Source organism: Anopheles maculipalpis, chromosome 2RL, assembly GCF_943734695.1.
Source record: "Anopheles maculipalpis chromosome 2RL, idAnoMacuDA_375_x, whole genome shotgun sequence".
Classification (NCBI taxonomy): Eukaryota; Metazoa; Arthropoda; class Insecta; order Diptera; family Culicidae; genus Anopheles; species Anopheles maculipalpis.
Window position 1 is genome coordinate 77,980,685 of NC_064871.1, and position 21,912 is coordinate 78,002,596.

Consider the following 21,912-nt stretch of genomic DNA (forward strand, 5'->3'; position numbering starts at 1 on the left):
TCTGTGTCCTGGGAACAAACGGACGACCCGGAGCTTTTACGGATGTGACAGTTTGGTCTCGTGCTTGAACAGCAGGTCCCGGGAAATCTCCCTTTCCCGCGGTAAAGTTCACGCACAGCAGAACCGAACGATTGGTTAGGGCAAGGAAAGTAGACACGTTCACACTCGAAGGACACGCTCAATGTCATCCGGGGAAAGATGCGAACAACTACTAGCTTCGTCCACCTTTTTCCCCTGGCTGTGTGGGGAAGAGGAGCTACGAGTAGAGGCCGCAATAAAGTACAAAACCACAGCCAATAAATGACCTCCAAACTACTCTCGAAGGACGTTACGCTCCTCTTTTGCATTTCACACACTCACACACTCAGTGTCTTGTGAACGGTGAAGAAAAAAAACCATCATCACAGGATATCGCTCGAATGCAGGCATGATCAAAGCGTTTGAATACGCTGGACCGGTGGCTCTTGCTAACGAGAAAACGATACTTGTTGTTGAGGTTAAAAGACACGGCAGAGATCCACACACCCACGAACAGACAAAACAGCTCGGCAGCACGTAAAACTGTGCTGTCAGAAATAATCGACGCCCAAGGCGTAGTCTATCCGACGGAGAGCGAGACACCCAGTGAAGACATCCCACCCAGGCACACCTTTTGTAAAGCGCCCAATTTAACACCAAATATTCAAACGTCCCTGTGTCTGTGTCTCATGGTCTGTCCTGTCGATTGGGATAAACCTCCTGTCCTGTCGATTGGGATTGTGATAGCGTACCGTCCTCGCGAAACAAACGTTTCGCCCGTGACAATACATGAATACATGAATATTTGATACGATTTCGATACTCGGGTGCAAATGTTCGACGAAACCATTTTTTATTGGCCTCTGTTTTTGCTCTTTTTATACATAAAAAGGAATAAAAATACGTCGATCCGATCCATATGGAAATGGAACGTGATAGTTTCTCTTCACCACGAAGACAAATGTTTGATAATGAAGCGTTTCGGTGCTATTCGTCTTTTCTCTACTAGACGTTTGAAGCGAATCCGAACCATATTCCGTCCGCATTTCCTTTATCGAAATGCAAAGGCTCGCCGTCGAAAGGGAAAAGGAAAACTCGACCAGCATACTTCCGGTGCCGGTTCGTTCGGAGCCTCAGCCACACAGCAAGCAACCGGACTGCTGGCTACCACCCTCTTGGTCCGATATTGGCTATTATTGCGTACATTAATGTCATTATATCAGCCAGGGAAGCTTTCGATTATTCGATTACTTCAGCTCGTTGTGTTCGGGTGGAGTTTTGGGTTGGGACAATGCGGTCCCTCCCCTCGTACCATCGACATGGGAAACTAAATTGATTGTGCTTTTGGTTCCCCAGTTTCTTCCGTTTGTATTTTGCCGGACTTCATAAAGGGTTTGCCGATAGTAAGGTGGTAGTTAACTTTATTTTGCCATCGATCGTTTACCATTTTCTTTGATCAGAGAGCTTCAGAGAATAATCGTGATTGATGGATTTTATATCGGTTTAAACATATGATTATGTTTTGTGTACTGTGAAGCTTCGAAGAATCGCAACGTATCAATCATGTAGAGGGTTTTTTAATCATAAAAAGATAGAAACCAATTATTTCTAGCATAATTGAATGTGCGGGCGATTCTGTAGTGACTATTCAACAAGATCGTATCAACAATTCTTGTTATTCGATGGCTGGCGTTGCCCAATATAGATAAAAGATCCGATAAAGAAACATGATTACGCCTAGAAGTATGCAATCTGTATGGCAAGATAATTTTTCGACTATTTTGATACTGAAACTCGTTTCTACATTTACTATAAACCTACCAAAAACAGAGGGCAAAAACATGGAGCAACAACAATAAACAGCTCTATGCAATATCCTAAATAATCCAATAATTTAAGTAATTGACAAGTAAGTAGCAAAAAAATGCTCTGAACGAAAACAGAACCGGATCAGGATTGTTTTGCAAAAATCGTTAACCGAAGATAACGTATCACTGTTGACAGCTATCGTGAACGGCGAGCTCTTGGAAAAGCTCGAAGCTCCACGAACAGTACGATCGCCAGATGTCCATGCAAACAATCTAAAATTAGACCAGTCAGCCGGAGACGGAAATTCAAAACATCAGCTCAAAAACCGCCCGTACAAAGGATAATTGAGTGAATATCATTAGAACTTTCCCATCTGCTCTAAAGTGAGAAGCCGAAACATGGCAAGCCCTAACAGCACAGGAAAAGCACTATGGCGTGTTATTTATAAAAAAAAAAACACACACACACACAGTGGACAGTGGCGGTCGATGAAATTCAATTAAAACAACACTCAAAACAATCCCTCAACGCTATCGCAAACCGAGTAGATGTGACCATTTTTTGGTGACGCGTCGTCGCAAGGTTTGGCATTTTTCCCTGGTTTGACAGGGCGGAACCGCCATCGTACGATGAACGCAAGCTAGGATTAAGGATTTTTTGTTTTTTTGGAGGTTCTTGTGTGTTTATGTGATAAATGTGACCCATAATAAAGCTTCGTTCAGTTTTGGCGTACATCATGGAAAATTGGAAACGGTTTTGGACGAAGATCACTATGCAAAAAAAAAAAGTAAAACACATTGGATTTTTTTCACACACATCCCGGGAGTGACAATCTTTCAGCAGCGTATTAATTTATCTCGAGTGCCTTTCACGGTCAAGTGCTCGGTTGCCGACGTGAGCCGTTTCGTTTTGTCACCAAGGGACACCAGGGAAGGATGGTCGGTCGAAGATAACTTTTAATTAGGCGTACGTAACGTAACCGCACCGCAGGATCCAGACGCAACCAGACGCAGCCGTAGGGTGAGATTTACCTTTGTAAAGAACGACGCACGGTTAATTAAAAATGATTGTCCTGGGTAACCGCACTGGGTGGAATGTAACGGTGGTGCGGTCAAAGTAATGTCTTCGTGAAGGCAAAGATTGAAGCGAAACGAACGCCAAACGAGCTCAACCAAGGTTGGTGGTGGTGTAATTAGTTGAACGCAATGCAATTGAAAGATGTCCCAATAAAAAAGGTACCACAAATTAGGTTTGTTAGTGTGCTAGTGTCCTCATGTATCCTCAGCTAGGAGCACTTAATATAAGCTTTTGAAATTGTATAAAATCAGATTCTTTTTCCGATTCGATTGGAACAGGTTCAAATGTCTTAATGGTTTTGGAACATTACCACCAACAAGAATGACGCTTTGTCCCACAACCACATTCGACGCGGTTCACTTGATTCCAAAATGGCAGACACCTTACTCTAATGCCTCAAAGCAGCGTCATCCTCAAGCAATACGACGTATCGATTGATAGAAGATTTGGAACATTTCGCACGTCACGATACGAAGGTATCTCAAGCTCCCGAAGAATAGAAAACAACATCCCACACCCTGCGACGATTCGAACGAGCCTTTCCGAGGGCTTTTGGCGCACTTGATGATGCGGCACTTGAGACATTGATTTGCGACACATGCACACCTTCATATCTCTACCTTTTGGATCAAGCTTTTTTTCCCCCATTTTTTTCTATCAACCGTATTTTTATCGATTTTTCGTTGGATCAAATTTTGCTTCAAACCAATCGAAGCATTTAAACGACGGATACAAGCGAGACGGCAAACTAGGTGGCCCGGGACAGTTTCCCAGGCCCGTACGTGCTTCCCGTTACGGGGGAGCAAAAAAAAAAACCTGTCAACTATTGTTCGAACGTTCCGAATCCGAAGTTCGACGTCGGTTGAATGGTCCCCGGGTAGGCGCCAGGGTTTCACCGTAACGGAGAGTACAGGAGATAAAGCCTCAGCTCAGCGCGGATCGATAACTGGCAGGTTTCGGACTTTTCGCTACCAGCGAGCAGCGCCGTAATGTACGCACAGCGCGGCATCAGCAAAATTGGAATTGGTTAGTGTTATTCGTTTCCCGGCGGTTTCGGCTTGTTGAACACGTTCTGATGTTTAGTTCCTAATTCAATTAAATATTCCTGTCAGGCACCGGATTTCGCATGAAGCTTGTCGGGGGAGAAGGCGTGCGGCTGGTGGTAGTTTGTGGCGAGCTGCTTGCTACAGACAAGGCCGTGCTGGGGCTGCGGTTAATGTCTTAACATTGGCTGGTTTAGGGCGAGATTCGGAAGCAACGTCGGACATGCTACATTTCCCTGGAGGGAGCTGCACTAGATTATGCGCGTACAGCAGTACGTGGCCGAACGTGGCCGGGGACGCCTATAATGTTTTGTTCTGGTTAATGTAGGGTTAGTACGTATGTAGAGTTGCTTTGGAGATACGAATCAGCGATGAGATCCATTCCGGGTTGCGAACTTTTGCTTGTAGTTCTTGCTGTTTTGTAGGTCACTCTCAATAACATCTCCAATAAGGTTAATAATAACATTTTGATAAAGATGCTTGAGATGTAGCGAGTTGTTGAATAAATGGTGCTTTGTTCTGCAAGATCAATGCTTCAGATAAGAGTGCTCCAATTTCCTGAGAAATTTTTATGTTAGACAATGTATTTAGATAAAGTTCATAAAGTTTGCTGAGGAGACTCGCAAAAGGATTTGCTTATGGAACGTTATTGTAAAATTCTTCTAAATTTACTCCGCACAGTCTCTCTTTTTTCTTAAAAGAAGACCGAATTTCTTTAAAAGAAATACTTGAAACGTGAAATTACCCCCTTTAAAGTGTATTGTTTCCTACACTAGCTAAAGACAATGCATTTCATCCGCATCGACTCGAGCTTAAAGACTCCACTGTCTTTACAATTGCATTCCGATGGTAAGCAACTCAATCACTAGACATTGATTTGTTTCACTGCTCGTCTACACTGGCAGCACTATTTGTCACGCCCGGAGCACAAATCCCAGTGGATGCACCGATGAACCGAGTCTTCCGAGCTGTCATTCTTCGTAGCAATCTGAAAGCACTCTACATCTTTCGATTCCTCGAAGCTTACACCCAGGCTCGTATGTTCGCGGTTTGGTGTAAGCTTTGGTTTTGGGTTTGCGAGTGTAAAGCTGCCGTTTGCTCAACACACAGACACACACTCGTATGTACAGTGAGTTGAAAACAACAGCAGATTGTAGGAGAGATTTTAATTAAAAGTGGCAAAAAGTAAAAGTTTCCGCTGGGGATGTTGCGCTCGTTTCGCTACCTTCAGCAACACCTTGGCGCCGGTGTAAGTGATATATGGAGGATGTACGCTGGTACGTATCCTGGATGCCGGAAGGCAGCTCGTATGCCAGGACTGCGAACGAGACGCTAGCGCATACAATAGCTATCCTTACGTACGTACGTACGATCGGTGCCGGAAAAATCGTTAAGAAAGAACAACGACAACGATGGTTGCAGGCAGCCTCAGCGGTACAACGTGGAAGCTCTTGATGTGGACGTCCTCAGCTCCAGACTTTATGGGTTTGCGCGATGGAAAGATTACGTTTTCTGTTTTGCTTCGCGATACGTTCTTTGCTGTGTTCGAGTTTACATTGTGCGGCGAGAACAATTGGAAAATGTTGCGAGTATATCGAGTGATCTGATTTGAATTTTGTACTATCTTGCATCGAGGTATTTACGTTGAGCGAGAAAATACAAAACACATTAACTATCAAGCAGTGCACACATGGTGTGCTCTTTTCATTCTTTTCGTTTTATGCTTATGAACTTCACGTAATGTATTTACTCCGGTCGTAAGGAGAGCTAATGCCACAACAAAATTCAAGTTGACACCAGAATAGGTGCAAAAAATATGAATATTATGTTGATGATTAGAAAAAGAATTACGATTTTCAAAAGCTAGCTTAAGACGTTTTAATTTCCTTATATGTTCAACAGATCATTTGTTCAATAAGTACGATTTGTGTACACGAAATAAAATATAATAAAATTTAGCTATTTCTGTAGCAAACGTACTTCTTCATAATCTGTTACGCAGATTTTTTTTTAAACAAAAATATGAAGAAAAGAAAGGCCTTCACAAACCTGTTAGATGAATGGTGTTCTTGATGTAAGACTGAATGCTTTCGTGGAGAACTAACGCCTAAATGTATGCATTTTTTAATTCCAACCATTAGTTCTTAAGCAAGCGGCTCAGGATTTTTTAGTTCGAATAGTGTTTCCCCGACATGGAATTATCTTCTTCTTTAACTGATTCTACAACTATCCTTGATCTGGACTGAAATACGATCTATCTATCGATCTATCTTTTTACTTTCTTCTTCTTATAAGAAATCTCGACTACTCAATTGGCTTACGAGACTTATTGATAACTACATAGCTGTACAGCAGCTGTATAGTTCCTCACTACGGAGGAACGGACGGGACAGAATTCGAGACCAGGTCCTGTCATATGAAGACCGGCACTGCTAGCAAACTGGCCAACGGACTGTCCCCTTGAGGCTTTTATTTTCTACTTGGCTTAACTTTGAATATAACGTAGCTGGATTGTCAGTTCTCAGACTACAGAGGAACGGCCCGATTTGAACCCTATCCTGCCGTTTGAAGACCGGCTCCATTGTCGCCTCTACCATCGGATCGACTTCTTTTGGCTTTATTAAATATCGCGCGGCTCGTTGGAAAGGCGACAACGGCGTCGGTCTTCACAAGGCAGGGTTTCCACGGTTCAAATATCATTCGGGCCGTTCCTTCGTAGTAAGTCGTTAAGCCAAGCAGAAGAAGAAGAAGAAGCGAGTAAATCAACATTCTATGCATGGAAACTTCAGTATGTCTAATATTAGTAATTATTGGACGCGCAAACCAAGATGAATAGTACATATTGCTAAGTCAACTATTATTTGCTTTTGTGCTCGAAACGTGATCGAAAAATCCTCTACCGTTTACTGAACTGAATACAGTAAGATTCGATAAATATATCATTAATATATTAGCAGCATACTGTCCGGCACCATCATGACTTCGAATACAAATAACTGTGCCAGTAGTATAATTGGTTGCCAATTTATTCTCTTTGCTCTGTTTGCGTACATTACGAAATCAATCGCTAAATAGTATGCAACAAACCCGAAACATAAAGTCCCCTAAAACAGAAAACTCAAACAAAATAAATGATAAGTAATTTCGTTTTATTCTTGTCCGCACCTTCATACCTTGCACCTACAGTACAACCGAGGAAAACGCGGCCCACACCTGTTGGTTGTGCCCGTATCATAAAACATGCGAACTAATTGCAGTCGCCCGTTATGACGGTTGTCCATCATTATTTGTGCACGTGGCACAACCAATACACTTTACACGGCCACCGGAATCATTTAGCACTGTGCACGAATATAAACGCCCGAAACTGATGGACAAAGAAAACTTTCCTTCACCTAACGTACGGCCCCACCCGCAAGGTTCCACCGTACCCGCACCATTCTTTTAAGGGTCAGAAAACTTCGGGAAACAAATATTATTAACGCATGACAGGGAACAAGCAAAGGAAGAAAGGGCAGTAGGAGGGAACTTCATGAAAAAAGAAACCAAGCACAGCGCTACTTACCAGTACGATCTCTACCGCACCGACTATGTACATGGCGGCTGCTAAAGTTGTTCCCGTGTAGAACAACATCCCGACAGCGCCACCAAACTCGGGCCCCAGCGATCTGGTCCGATGCAGACGTTGGGGAAAGGGAGGAAGCACATCGATGGGAAAAAAAATGGGAAGAGAATGAATGGAATTGATTAGTAAACTTTGACGCAAACTTTAGTGTTCGGTTCGGTTTGGGTTCACACTACGGGAGGAGAAAAGTTCGTTGCTTTCGGTGATGTCTTGCAGTACTGATGGAAGTATTGGGCTAGTACGAGTTCTTCCCTAGGTTGGGTACGTATCAAACACTTGAGGTTCCGTATTGGTTTGATTTTTCATACTTGCTTTGTGTTTCTTTGGATATATTTTTGTAAACATCTGTTCTTAAACTTATTTTGTGTATCCTTGAATATTCTATACAATTTTAAAAGCTATTACGGACATTGGCTAGGTTACATTTATTAAGAAGATCCGAAAGAATTGGTCGAAGAGTACAACCTTCATTTCCGAACACTGATCTCATGCATAAAGGGAAAGCGCTATTGACAGCTAGCGATTTTCCTCCTCCATTGGAACCTTTTTTCACCATCAAACCACATTTGATAAGAGACACCACTGGAAAAAAAGATACCTCATCTCTTAGAAAATCAAGCTCCAATAACTCGGTCATCGGTGTTTTTCATGGTATTTTTTTCTTGCTGCGTTCCGCCTCTGCCAATGGAACATCTGTGACAGCACGGTGACATCCGTCCGTAGCATATTTTATGTGTAGCTTGTATTATTTATGTTGCCAGCGTGTTATTTTTTTTAAGCGGTGGTTTTTCGCTTTTTCAACCCCTATCCTTCACCGCAGTTTCCCGGAGCACCCGGACGACTCCTCCATTGAAGTCAATTGAAGGTTAACCATCATTGTCCGGTCCGGTAGGTCCGCTCTTCACCGGAATCCATTTATGGCACTCGAGAGGGCTCCCAAAGTGATGGAAATTTTTATTTCACCTCGTCAGGCAGGAAATGAAGAAATTCTTGACAACAAAAAAAACGCCCTCTTTCTGTTTCCGGACCTTGTGGTTTGTGTAGTCCAGCCACAGCAAAGAATTTTTGAGCTTTTGGTGAAAATTGTGGAAAAAGAGCTACTAATCGGTTTGAGAATGATTTTATGAAAGAAGTAAGGAAACCATGCCAGAGATGCTTTTTCAAGATGCCTTGCAAGCACTAGTCGGTCAGCGGATTCCGGAAGGATTTATAGAATTAGTCTGCATCACAGAACTCGGGAATCCTTTGGGATCGGACAGGCTTAATTGACTTGTGACTTCCTGGATGTTGTCATCGTTTGTGTACATTATCTATGCCCATTTCACCCAGCTCCCCAGCTCCCCTGCATCAAAATGTGCTGGAGCTGGATATTAATCAAGATATAGTTGGCCCGAGCAGGAGCAAAAGAGCATCGCCAATCGCCGGGACCACATGTGTGAGGGAGTGGTTTTTCGGAGGAACCTTTTTAGCGATCCTTTATCGGTTTGTTCGCAAAACTTCGTACGCTTGACAGTTTTGGGACGTAACTGGTGCCGAAAGTTTTACTACTTATCGTCGTAAACGTTGCCTCGAACCTATATCCTTGAGCCCTCGGGAGAGACCAGGACCAGCGTTACATCAACAGACAACTCGCAGTTCCGGAGTCGCGCCTTGCTGGCGCTGGTCCAGAAATGAGCAGAAACTGTGTGTGTGTGTGTGTTTTTAGCGTAAACTTACCTCGATATCATGAAATAGCTGCCGCCCGCCGGTACCACCCCGTTCGTGGCGATGGCCGACATGGAAATGGCAGTCAACATGGTCTGTTTCGCGCGTGTCCGTAGATGCCGCCGGTGGTGGGTTCGATGGTGGGTTGGGAAGAAGAAAAAGAGGCCGTCCCGTCCGTGGAGGCACAAACATGATTAGCATAGTTTTCGGAGTTGGGCAAGTTTTCGGCAAAACTTTAAACTGTAAGCGAGCAGTACTACACAACAGCGGCATGCGAGAGCTGGTGGCTGGTGAATGGTGAATGTTCGCCGATGGTCACGGTGAGGATGCTGATGATGATGCTGATGCTAATAATGGGACTGATTTTGGACGATGGTTAGGATATGAAGATGGCTTGATGAAGAAATGAACTAATGAGATAAAAGGGTTCTTGTGTATGATTATGTGTCTGGGTGTGTGAGTGACTTAGACGACCTTTCTCAAGAGGCAGATTGAGTGAGGAGCACAAGACAAGGACACTTAAACTACTGCTCTTCCATGGAAAGGCACAATATTAGTGATCGATAGAGATGAAATTTAAACCGAATCTGCTACCATCTCGAGGAGGAACATTCCATGGAGGAAGTCATTTAAAGTTGATAAGCCTTGAGCATTTGTTCTTGGGAAGCAACTTATGCTGCAGAAGCTATCAAAATCTAGCAAAGTAAGCACTTTGACGGCAGTGTGTTGATGTGAAGACTTCGACCAACTTGAACTGGACATTCCAACTCGTTTCAAATTTATGAGTGTCCTCAAGAGGTTCTCAAGGCTTCTTTAACCTTGCCTTACCGCTCGAAGCCTGCCGGTGTGCATGAAATGAAGGATTGAAATTTATTTATGACCCTTTATACATTTCTTCTGGTACGTGCTTTGCTGCATGAATGTCCACCATCCATACGAAATGTCCAGTGTCCGTTAGGCCAACAGCAACACATTAGGATCTCCCCACAAGAAGAAGCCTTAATAGAAAGGAATTTCTGACGCGTTTTCACATCGTTCCACGCTTGATGAACCATTTTGTCTTTTATGTCTCGCATCATCTAATATCTGCACCGAGAGAATGTGCGAGATAAATAATGTTTCACGAATTCTACAAAAATTATTCGCTCTCCAAAGAAACAAAAACGACAGGAGCATAACGTGAAGCGAGTGTATTTGACGTTGCGACAAAGCCGTTCGAAACCCGATGCCCAAAATGAAGTATCGGAAAAATATGTTCTCGGTAACGAAGTAAATTAAGTTCATTTGGCCAAGCATTTCGAACTTTGTGCGGCATTTTTCGATGATGCTTTCGTACGACAGTACAATACCGCCCCGGTCAGATGCTGATGATGTTGTGCGTTGTGTCTAGATTAGCAAATGATGTGTAATAGGATTACATCGCCGCAGATGGTTTGGAACAAGGACATCCCGCTTCCCGTTACCAAACGGATGGCCCTGGCCTTTTGTTCGGTTTGCTTTTATTGGACCCGTTAAGGACACTTCGGTGCGTGCGTGTGTAGGGCACGCCCGTTTTGTGATTGGTTTGGGTTACCCTGCCGAAAAGTGAACGGATGACATTTGTTCGATTGATTTTGTCTGAGCCACAGTTCCCCTTTCACGGATGGGAATACCGCGTGTGGGATAAAGCATTTGCTCGTGAAAGACATTCGCGATGTACTTTGATGGAGCGTGGAGATTTGTTGGAGATTTATTTTGCTTGGCTCATTATGATTGAATTTTAGTTTAAAAAGGATGTTCTATCGAGCGTTGGGCGTTAAACTTAAATAAACCTTACAAAAACCTCCAAAAATAAAGCCCAATAAAAAAGATTGCTGAAGCTCGGAGGACAATGTAACATTCAGATCCTCAGAAGTATTGAATTTTAAAATAATTGTTTAGAAATATCTTCCAGATGCGATGCCATTCCTATCAATTCAGCGTTAACAACAACCTCGAAAGGTCTTGGGCTTTCAATTGCTGGCTGTCCTTGACTTAATTATACCCGAAGCAGGATAGTCAGATCTGGGACATAGAAAGGGGAGACGGTCTGGATGGGATTTGATATCCGGTGCCTTTCTTATGCAGTCCAGCACCGTACCTACGCATAAGCATGTCAATTACACCACAAAAATAGAACAACCAGTTCCGATAGATCCGTTCACTCGATGAAATCTTAAATCTTCTGTAAAAGCATGCTCTGACCCGTAAAGCTAATGCAATAATTAATTATCGCTAATTTATCCTTGCGCCTTTTTTGCTCACCCATCAACCCGATCGACTGCCAGAAGTCACTGGGTTGCCCGCAGGCGATTTTATTCGCACTCGAAGCAAGAAAAAAGAAGCCGTTAGCCTTGATATTAAGCGAAGCCATGAATGGTGGTACCAATCTCACTAACTTTCACGCTCACTCGTCGTACTACACCGCACTCATGTTGATCTTTAATCGACCGTTTTCACCATCCGTTGGCTTGCATTTATTAGTAGAACGGTTCGGGAGCGGGTCCGCAGCAAAGCAACTGGGACGGCCTTGGGTTTTGCTCCTTAATGACGCTAACCTGATATCCTGAGCAAGCAGAAATTCATAATGAGAGCAGCCACCGTCTCTCAGGGGCCCGTTCATTCGGTGAAGGCCACCAACACCGGTGAACGCTTTGATTGCCTTTGATTGATAGTCCTCAATCAGGAAGGGAATGAGATTAATTCGATTCGTTCATGCGGAGTTAGCCCCGTTTGTTTGGGTGTTTTTTCTTCCTCCACAACGAGGTCCGAGGCCTGTGGAACAGTTGCCATTCCATCCATCCGCACACAGCTTCCCGTCTGGCCGTGCCGACCCACTGTCAAGAGGTTTGCTCATTTGTACGCACAAGCCTGTCTCACCGGGTTAGATTAAGCGGGTCTGGGTTATGCCCGGCTACTCTAACACGGAAGGACAATGAGTCCACCATTTTCTGCGAGCACTGTGTGACATTAATTAGATTAGACTGTGTCCGAATTACACTCCCCAAAAAAGGGACCGACGCAAACAGCTGCTATACGAGCGAGTTTTTGGACTCTCCCGGATCATGAGAACCGGCCACAATTTGGTGGTTTTGGTTGCACGGTTTCAAAATCAACACTTCGTTAACACCGTTTCCATGTTCGATAGGCCTACCCCTACTAACACCATTAGAATCCGAATCCGACAATAACCCTCACCAATCATTATCGGGATTCGGTATGTGTGCTTGTTTTGTTTGACCTTTTGCGGGAGGTGTTGCAAAAATAATCAAACCGTACAGAATGGGCTGGCCGGCACCGAAAATGGCTGGCGTTGCAAAATTTGCGATTAAATTTCCACCAATTAATAGTGCACGGATGCGTGCACCGGCGAACTGGCGAAGCTGGTCGTCGTGTGCGGATTCCCCTTTGCCGAGATTGGGTAGCTTACTGATTTAAATGGATGGTGTTCATTAACATTGGCCCGGCCTGGTTTGGTGCCACACCGTACGTAAATGGGTAGGATTCAACAGGCCAAATTGGGCAGGCCTAGAAAGATAGATCCCAGGGACTAACGCACACAAACACACAGGCTTTTTTCCGGTCTCCAGATTGAACAGACAGCACAGCGTACCGACGCTGATAGCCATTTGCGCCCTTACCCGGTTCACATGGTATGCAAATGAATGTTTGATTAAACCCATACATAAAACATGAAGTTCCTTCTCCCTAGATATGACCCAGTTCTTCTTCGTTTTTTTTGTTGTTGTGGTTGTTGTTGGTTTTATCCTTCTCCCTATAATACTATAACACTATTCTGGTCCAGAGTGGTGGCATGTTTTTAAGGCAACTGGGAACAATTTTGCGATTTCAGCGTCCCCAACTTCATCCCCAACAGTTGTAGGGGAAAGTCAGGTGGAAGTCGCGATAAATTTAACAGTGTATGTGTTCGATTTACTGTGGCTACGGGAGCATAATTTAACCTAGTTCGAAGTGGTGCGTCCTGTTCGGGACGGTTGGATCCAACGGGCGTGTTTTGCATTTCAATGATGTGACGTTGGGATTTACTGCAACTGATCCTTGACCGTGAGTGTGTGTGTTTGTAGGTGGATGGGGATGTGTGAGTGTATGTAATTGCTTAATGTACGGGAAGTTATATACCCCGGCACTGTACAGCATCCCTGAGAACTTGCGCAATAAAAATGGCTCGGCAGTAAATCAATCGGAAGGGTACGGTATTCTATCTGATTTTGATGTGTTTTATTCACAAGGATTTCTAAAGTTTTATGGAACGATGTAGCTGGGAAGTATGAAGCTGGGAGTTTGCATTCATAGAGCCGAGTGAGTGATCAATACAAAAAAAAAACATAGATCCACAATGAAATGGAACCTACAATTTTAGAGAGAGGATCTATCAACATGACAACTAATGCGATTGACAGGTTCTTCACAAGCGTATGGGTAGCAAAAATGAGTGATGAAAATTGAAAGAGTTGCCTACAACCACAACCAGTATGAACGATGAGTATGAAAGATGCGGATGATGCGTACTACACGTGGACACACACACACAAGCTAAAGAGTAGAAACCGGTAAAACGTACCACACAGCAACAGCATAATACGATTAAAAACCCGAATATGGCTCCAGCCGTACCGACAACCCAGGTTAAACGGATGAATAAAATGACACCGAAAATGTTCTGTATGCACGGCAGATAGACACCGATGAGTGTGCCTATTAGTGGTGCCGTTCGGGTTTGAATCCACCGTTGATTGTATTATGTATCGATATTACACATCCACCGCAGGGAAGTTAAATCCAACGTTTTTCGTGTGTTAGTTGAAGAAAAATAGAGCGAGGAAAGAGAGAGAAAGAGAAAGAGAAAATAATAATAGGTTGGAAAGAAACAAAAAGGGATAAAAGAAAAAAGGAAATACATTGAGATGAAGTAAAGTTAGTATACAAAGAAAATAAAGTACATATTACTTTTGGCAGATTGGCTGCACGAAGTAGTTTAAAAAATACGGGAAATATTTACGTTTTTTATTGCATTAAAACTACTCCAAAAAAAAGCCTTTAAAAAATAATAGTTGCTTGAATAGTTTTTGTTTGCATTGTGCCTAAATGTATACTACGATATTAGTTTTGTAGCATCATGCAGGAAGAAATCGCTCCACTGAGAAGTTAAAGCTTATCCCGCATAAGGTGTTTGAAATTTAATAGAGGTTTGAAAGTAAAGTAGGATGCTGCTGTAATATCTAATTCATCCACTGCCTTTTATTTCCCACCGGAAAATATATACCGAAGGCGCGGATGCTTCCGGAAGCTTCACTTTCGGGAGCGCTGTACATTATTCCCGTGCGTTCATTACTTACCCATGCGGGCGGAGGCAGGTGCTGGTTTGGCATCGGGATCCGTCGGTGCCGGGATCGTATTCGAGTAGTTTGCCAGGGACGAGATGAGCGTGGTGACATGCGGACGTTCCTGAATGTCATCCTGTGTGTGTGTGTGTGTGTGTGTGTGTGCGCGCGCGAGCATAAGAAACGAAGAAAGCAGAACGCAACTATTAGTGGAAAAATAAACTCCCAGCCATGATATTAATGATTAACGCTGGACGGCATTGTTGGTAATGTGAAACTATCGCTCCTAATGATGGTACTGGAGGGAAGGTATGACCCAGGACCAACAAAATGGAGAATGACACGGGCGCCATCTTTGACACCGTTTTTAATATTTTATGAACCCTATTAACTCGTGTAATGTTGCCGGGCCAGTGTATATTGCCCACGGGTAGCTTCATGGCTTAGGGATCATCGTGAGCAGTAGCTCCCCGGTGTGAGGTGCGCTATGATGCTGGCTAAAAGCATGATAAATGGTTTGAAGATCCTCGGTCCCGGTCGGAGCGTTCGAGCTAGTGGTGTTCCTTTTACTGCCGCTCTGATGCTTGTAGGTTGTAATAATTATTTTCTTCGTATCGTTCGGCAGTCAAACCCTGCCTCCGATGTTGAGATGTTGATGTTGGGGAAACATACACGGGGAAGCACCATTCGTCGACAGTCAAGTGGCTTGTGTCCTTTGAGTCCAAAATGAAGGCAATTTGGGCTCAAAGAAAATACCGGGCTCGAGCACTAAAAAGTTTGAATACATCGTTAAGCTAAGATGACGGTGGAAAACGAGAAATGTTGACAGTTTGACGTTGATGTCTCTTGCTGGGCTGACGTGTTGATTGATTTCATGCTGCTCCTTTCGTAAATAGCTTCACGATCATCGTGCTGTGGAAAGATCAACGGGCGCGTGTTAGCTGACCGATGCATAAGAGCTTACCGAGTAAAGGTACAGATTTGTATCGATTTTATCTCCTTTCGACACGAAGGGTTGATCATCGGTGGGTTCACCTGCAGCAAGAGAAAAAGGGAGTAATAAGAGTGAGGTTAGTATTTCTTGTTTGAAAGTTTTCGCTCAACAATACAGCAAGGAAGACAATCTTCGTGTAAGCTTTTCCAAGACGTGTCGAAATTTTCGTGCCAGTCTGGGTGAGTTAATTAACTTTTTGTGTATCACACCATTACCCTTCCAGACACCAAGCAGCAGTAAGTGCACTTGTATCGGTTGGGTAGTTAGTATTTACCCATCTGCAGCAAAACAGCAGCAACACAACAAACCCATCCCAGCCGGAATGGACGATACGTGCTCAAGTGCGGCTACTGCCAAGGGGTTGTGTATAGCGATGATTCAATTAATTGGAAATGTTCCCCTTTCTCGTCTTTAACGTCAAAAGCACGTCTCGGTCCATGGACGATAATTTACTGGATTGTTTTATGGAAAACTCCTGTATCGACAGGCCGTTTGGAGATAATTAGTTTCATGAGCTGATGGAGCGAACAGAGCTTACATAAAACATGTTTTCAATGTGTTTATGTGTTTCTTTCTTTCGCCGAGCATTAGTAAGCGTCACTATCGAGCAGATCGAAAATGCCCCACCGACCATTAAATGGGGTTTCACCACAAATAATCGGTAGTTAATGTGCGAAACTCATAAAACACATTATGCGAGTCGTTACGGTGGCGCCTGCCAAATTTTCGGGATCGGTCAGTCGGTAGTCCGAGTATACCACGAAATATTCCCAAGGACTTATTCTCCTCCAAAAAAAAAGCTGCTTGGACATGTCATATCAGGGTTGTATTATACTGGGGCGCACAGTATAGATTCGGCACATGTCAGGACATCATCCAGTCTCATCGCATGAAGAAATGGGGAAAACACGGGGATGAAGAATTGATGATTTCACATAAAAGCTTAATCGATTCCGCACGATGTCCGGGATTTTGTCTGGTCCTTGTCGCAAACGGACGGACATTACGCTTCGCTAATCGAACGGGTATCGTTTTTGGGTGGACATTCCTTCCAGTGTTCACGGCCCGACCGGTGAAGGTAACCCGTACGAACGGTCGTTGTCGCTCGACTAAACAATTTCGCCATAAGTCCATAAATAACCGCCAATGTCTTCTTGCGTGCAGACGATAGGCGAATCTTCCGGTAATCGATTCATTCAGTTTTCGGACATATTGAGCGCGTGGAAGGTGTCCCGGTAAGCGTAACAAACGGTCCGTTCAAGCGGACACGAGCTCGCCAAGGACGGTTCGAAGGGTGAACAGAAAGGCGTACCAGTTTCCGCAAAGAACCAGCTTCCTTATGACACCGTTTGAGACGGCTTGTTCGTACGCAAAAAAAAAAAAGGGGGAGAACGAAAAAATAGGCACGACAGTAATGAGAAATGACTTTTCATTATCTAAAAGCGGTAAAAACAGCTTCTTCCTGTAAGCGTGTACGGGCTTGCCCAGAAAGCTCTTCTCGAAAGCTGATGCTGAGGTGGGGGCTAGAGGTAGCCACACAAGTGCCTACCAAGAGCCCGCGGGCATAAGAACTTAGCAGAAAGCGGTAGAACACGGTCACTGGGCAAAAACTAGGACAGTAGAAAAATGGCGTCGACATCATCCCAACGAGCCGAGAGGCGGACGTCGAGCCACAGGAAATCTGGTTTGCCAGTAAGCAGCAGGTTCTACTGACCGAAATTCTATTTTCGCTTCCTTCCTTTATCATTCCCACAGACGCACACACACACACTCGTTCGTAATACATATGCTGATAAGGATACACACACACACATACACACACACATAAGCGCGCAGAAGGTTTTGGAGATAAATTTGCCATAAATATGTATGCCGCACGGTATTGTGATAAATCACAATGCACACGACGCTGCTCCTGCTGGCCACACATCGAACATTTTGGACGGTTGACCAGCTGGCCCTGGGAGTCTGGGACGTTTAGCTATCGATATTTTCTGAACATATACACCGAGATTCTCGTATTGGGATGGATCTGTGCATATGAATAGGACGTTTCGAAGTCTGCTCAAAACTATCCTGATTTCCGGGATTGAAGCTTTGATCGATTTTTGTCCTACTTTGAGACAGAATGGAATGGGAATTTGATTTTAGGGAAAGTTCTTTTTTGAGTTATTTAAAATAAACTTAAAATTTCGTTTAGTGAATTAAAAATTCATAGTTTGAAGATGGTCATTATGAATAACTTTATTTTGCTTCATTTCACCACTAAAATATGTTTAAAGCTTTTAAAAACACTTTTGTAGTAAGAGCTGCATACCTTTTGGCGCTTTTTTATTCTATCTTCATCGACAATGCAGTTGTGCAAAATACGATTCGTTTTTCCTCTGTTGTGTATTCAAAATGTTTTACAGCAAAAGTTCTTTAGATTTACGATAAAACAAGGGTTAGAAAACCCTTGTAGCATGGAATATTTTTCTCTATCAACGAAACAATCCCTTCAGTGTTTTGAACATTTTTACATGAGTTTCTGTTTCATACTGTGAAATTCAAACAATGGACCTAAATATTGAATTGGACAGGGCATGAAGTGGACGTTGTTTTTTAGCTGTCACTGAGCCCTAAACCAAAACCCTCTCATCCACACGCTGAAGTACGGTTGATGAGATCAAACAGTAAGAGTAGGTAGCAGAAGCAGTAATGGGCTGCTGTTGCTGCTGCCCACACGCAGCTCGATCGAATCCTTTGTTGTAGTGTTCGCATCACGGTGGCCACATGTTTGTTTATTGCTCGATAGCAATGCACGATAGCTTTTGTTTTTCTCTCTCTCGTGCGCTTGGAACAACCTCTTGTTTGAATATTTCGACAGGACGTCCTTCATCAACGATAACCATGGGGACAACAAACCAGCAGCGTCTAGAAAACAATTGCATTCAAGTTGTGCATGTATCGAGCTTTTAAATAATTCTTATTTTTGTGATGGATTTTTCCGTTGTGGCACACGGGAAAATTGCATCCCTTTTATGTTTGTATGCGTGGCTGCGGTTTTTTCGCATGGTAAACTTATATGGTGTTGATTGTTTCGAACGAAACGGGCGCGGCTCGCATGCATTCGAGCGTATGTTTGCATACTTTCAGGAGGCGTACCGAACGGTTCTGTGTGTGGAGTACGTGATCGTTTGAATTTAATACTACAAGCATGATTGAAGTACACAATCGGGGGGAAAAAAATGCGCCTAATGGAAACGGTAAAAAGTACTTTTCACTGTAAGTAAACCAACACTTCTCAAACATGAAACGTGGATTAATTATATTTGAAAGTTTACTCGCTGCCTTTCGCTTTACTTCTGTCTCTATCTCCGCCCTAACCATTCTGAATGTAATTAAATCAAAATTGACTTCTCATCCTTTACCATCATTATGGTCTCTATCCCCAGCACGGCCCAGACAGCAATTTTGCGAGCAATAATTAAAACGATTCCAATTTGATAATCAGCCGAAAAGCTTCCTCCTTCTTTGGTTTTGTGTGTCATCCTTTTTGCGGGATATTTTATTTGGTCCGAAACCGCACCCAAAGCGTAGAACCGCAATTATTAAAAGTTTGCTTAAAAAAGTTATAAATAATTCTAAACACAGCCAGAGAGCAGGGAGTAGATCGCCGTGACGTCCGAAGATCGTGTGCAGCAGAGGCGAAAAAAAAAACTTTTTCACGGCAGCTCATTTCATTAACTCTTTTCCCATCTATCTGCGGCCACGGGAAAATCTTACCATTTTCCATGGAATGATTTTACAGAAATTGATGTTGTATACGGCTTAGGGCAACCAAAAAACCGGGAGATGGTAAAGGAAGAAGAAATTTTGAAGAAGCTTTCCCATCCATCCACCGCCAGAAGGAAAAGCCTCATTTCGAAAGGGGCCCAGGGGAAAAATAATAAATGATCCCTTCCGACGGTCACGGACCATCAAACAGTTCCGTTCGCGTCAAAATCCCAAAACCGAAGACGCTGTGTTTGTGTACATAACTTTTAATGGCAGCATGTTTACGGCGGGGCGGCCTTGTGCTGAAAATCTTTGCCCCGGCTGGACCGCGGCAGTCCTAAGCTGTTGCGAAAGCTGTGCGGGGATGGTTTGCTTCACCGAAGAGATAAGTAAACTGCAAAGACCTTCGACACCGTGGGCGAGATTGGTGAGCCGAGAATTGGCTGTCTCGTTGATTCGTTCTGCTGCTTTGCATACCCACCGGCCGCGCTTGGCAGAGCAGACGTGGCAGAAGCGTGAAAACGTGCAATACGCACCAAGGAAGATCCTTTACCTAAAAAGGCACTGATACGGGCATACACACACACACACACACTTCTTTATTCTGCGTGAAATCCGGATCCGGCTACAGCATACATGATAGGGAAAGAAAAGTCAAGTGCCTAGGAAGAGTGTGATGTCCCGTGAGACAAAAAAAAACTAGGGGCGAAAACGGAAAGCAAGATGGCTGAAAAAGGCAAAGGCACATAGACGTACAGTTCAGAATATCTGAAGCATCCCAAGTATTACGTAGTCAACGCATTTCATGCATACGATATCAGGCATTATGTGCCGTCAGCTAGTTTGGGCATACCGTCACACGGAGAAAGAAAACCCATCTTCCAGGAGGAAAAATTGCTCACTTTGATCCTGAGGTGCTTGCTCACAGCGACGTACACACTACACTTTGCACTGGTTGGGATGCTCTGGACATAGACATGACGGTAAAAAGGGTGTTTCCGACGTTTCCGGGAGTGGTTTTTTTTTTTTTTGTTGTTCACTTTCCATTTATGGGTAGAATTTGTTGCTGCATTTTGTTACACGCAATCACAAATGCAGGCAAGGACTGCACACAAAAACCCAGGGTACGTGTGTTGGTTAAGAAGGAAAGGTTATTACTGAACCGGTAGTCGTTAACGATTAGAACCGGGGTGCCATTTGAAATTGACGAGTTTTGAAAGTTGTATGATTGAATTCTTTCGGGTGTGTGTGATGTGTAGAATATTTTGTTTCAAATTGCTGCTTGATGCTTAAGAGCTTTAGCAGATAAGAGAAATAAAAGTTTATTGCTATCGTAATAGCTGAACTCGTACTAAAATTATTTGAAATTGCATGAAGTGAACTTAAAACTGTAACAGTCAACTAGTAACTAAAGTTCCTTCACTAAACTTTGGATGTTCAACAAACAGTATTGTACTAAATTACCACCTGATATCAGCATGAGCTCTCAAAAATAATTCTTATCTATTTTTGTAAAAAATTATTTTATTCTTATTGTATATTAAGCAAACTTTATAATTAAGCTTCACAAAAGCCTTGCAACAACGTCTGTTAAAAACAACATCAAGGTTATTAAGCCATCAGATGCATTTAATAGTCTCAAGGTCGTTTGGTATCATTTTCATATCGTAACCCTGAGATTCCGCGTACGAGGATACACATAATTCTTTTGCTTGTTGTACACGTGAGTTAAATGTGTAAAATTAGAGATTATAATATGTGAGGTGTACTTCTACTTCTTCTAAATCATCAAGTTTGCTCAACATCAGCCGTGCCAGCTGCAACTCACGAAGGAAACGCGAAAAATTTGCCTCCAGAGACCTCACTATATAAGCGACAATAGCGACAGATTGTCCGGTCGTGAGGCGATAGCAACAAGGGTCTTCACACGGCAGGACCGGGATCGTAGTCTCATCCGCGGCATTACCCCGTAGAGATAAGTGGCTACCCAACTATTTGATATTTTACTTTATTTTTCAATGGACCGCGTAAGACCCCCTTGTATAGCGGGACGGTACAAAAAGTGCAAAATACATTAATAAACGCGGGCGAAATAAATTAACATTAGGCCACACACCACGAATATATGTTAAAAACAAGGTGCACGACATATTCGGATGGTGACGGTCACAAACAACGCTAAATTCACGGCATAAACACGGATCAGATGAGCCAAATCGGATACGGCGACCCTCTACGTCGAGGCTGCTCTAGCGACTCGAGGCCTAACACCGCGCATCGTCGATCATAGTCCACTTCCACCGGTCAGAAGCGCTGGGCGAACCAGATCACTTTACGCTGGATGGATTCCAGCGTAACTACGTGGTATCAACAAGTCCCGTAAGCCAAGCGTTAGATGGTTGGCGTGGCCTTTTAGTAGATCGTTAAGCCAAAAAAAAACGAAGATGGTGGTGAGCCGAAATCAGCGCCGTTCTTCATAGGACATGGACTGGGATTCAAATCCCATGAAGGCACTGACAGATCAGG

General features: G+C 43.5%; 2 protein-coding genes across 5 annotated transcripts in view; both read right to left on the bottom strand.

Annotated features, from left to right (window-relative positions):
- Positions 1-21,912, bottom strand: part of LOC126567823 (solute carrier family 12 member 4) — a 486,521-nt gene that overhangs the window by 372,563 nt on the left and 92,046 nt on the right. For all 4 annotated transcript variants that reach the window (XM_050224133.1, XM_050224135.1, XM_050224134.1 and 1 more), the window contains exons 2-6: positions 15,601-15,671; positions 14,652-14,772; positions 13,877-14,010; positions 9,289-9,371; positions 7,513-7,615 (exon numbers count right to left, since the gene is read on the bottom strand). In XM_050224133.1, coding sequence (XP_050080090.1) covers positions 7,513-7,615; positions 9,289-9,371; positions 13,877-14,010; positions 14,652-14,772; positions 15,601-15,671 — 512 coding nt within the window. The remainder of the gene's footprint in view (positions 1-7,512; positions 7,616-9,288; positions 9,372-13,876; positions 14,011-14,651; positions 14,773-15,600; positions 15,672-21,912) is intronic.
- Positions 1-21,912, bottom strand: part of LOC126568590 (probable prefoldin subunit 6) — a 263,741-nt gene that overhangs the window by 28,978 nt on the left and 212,851 nt on the right. The window lies entirely within an intron of this gene.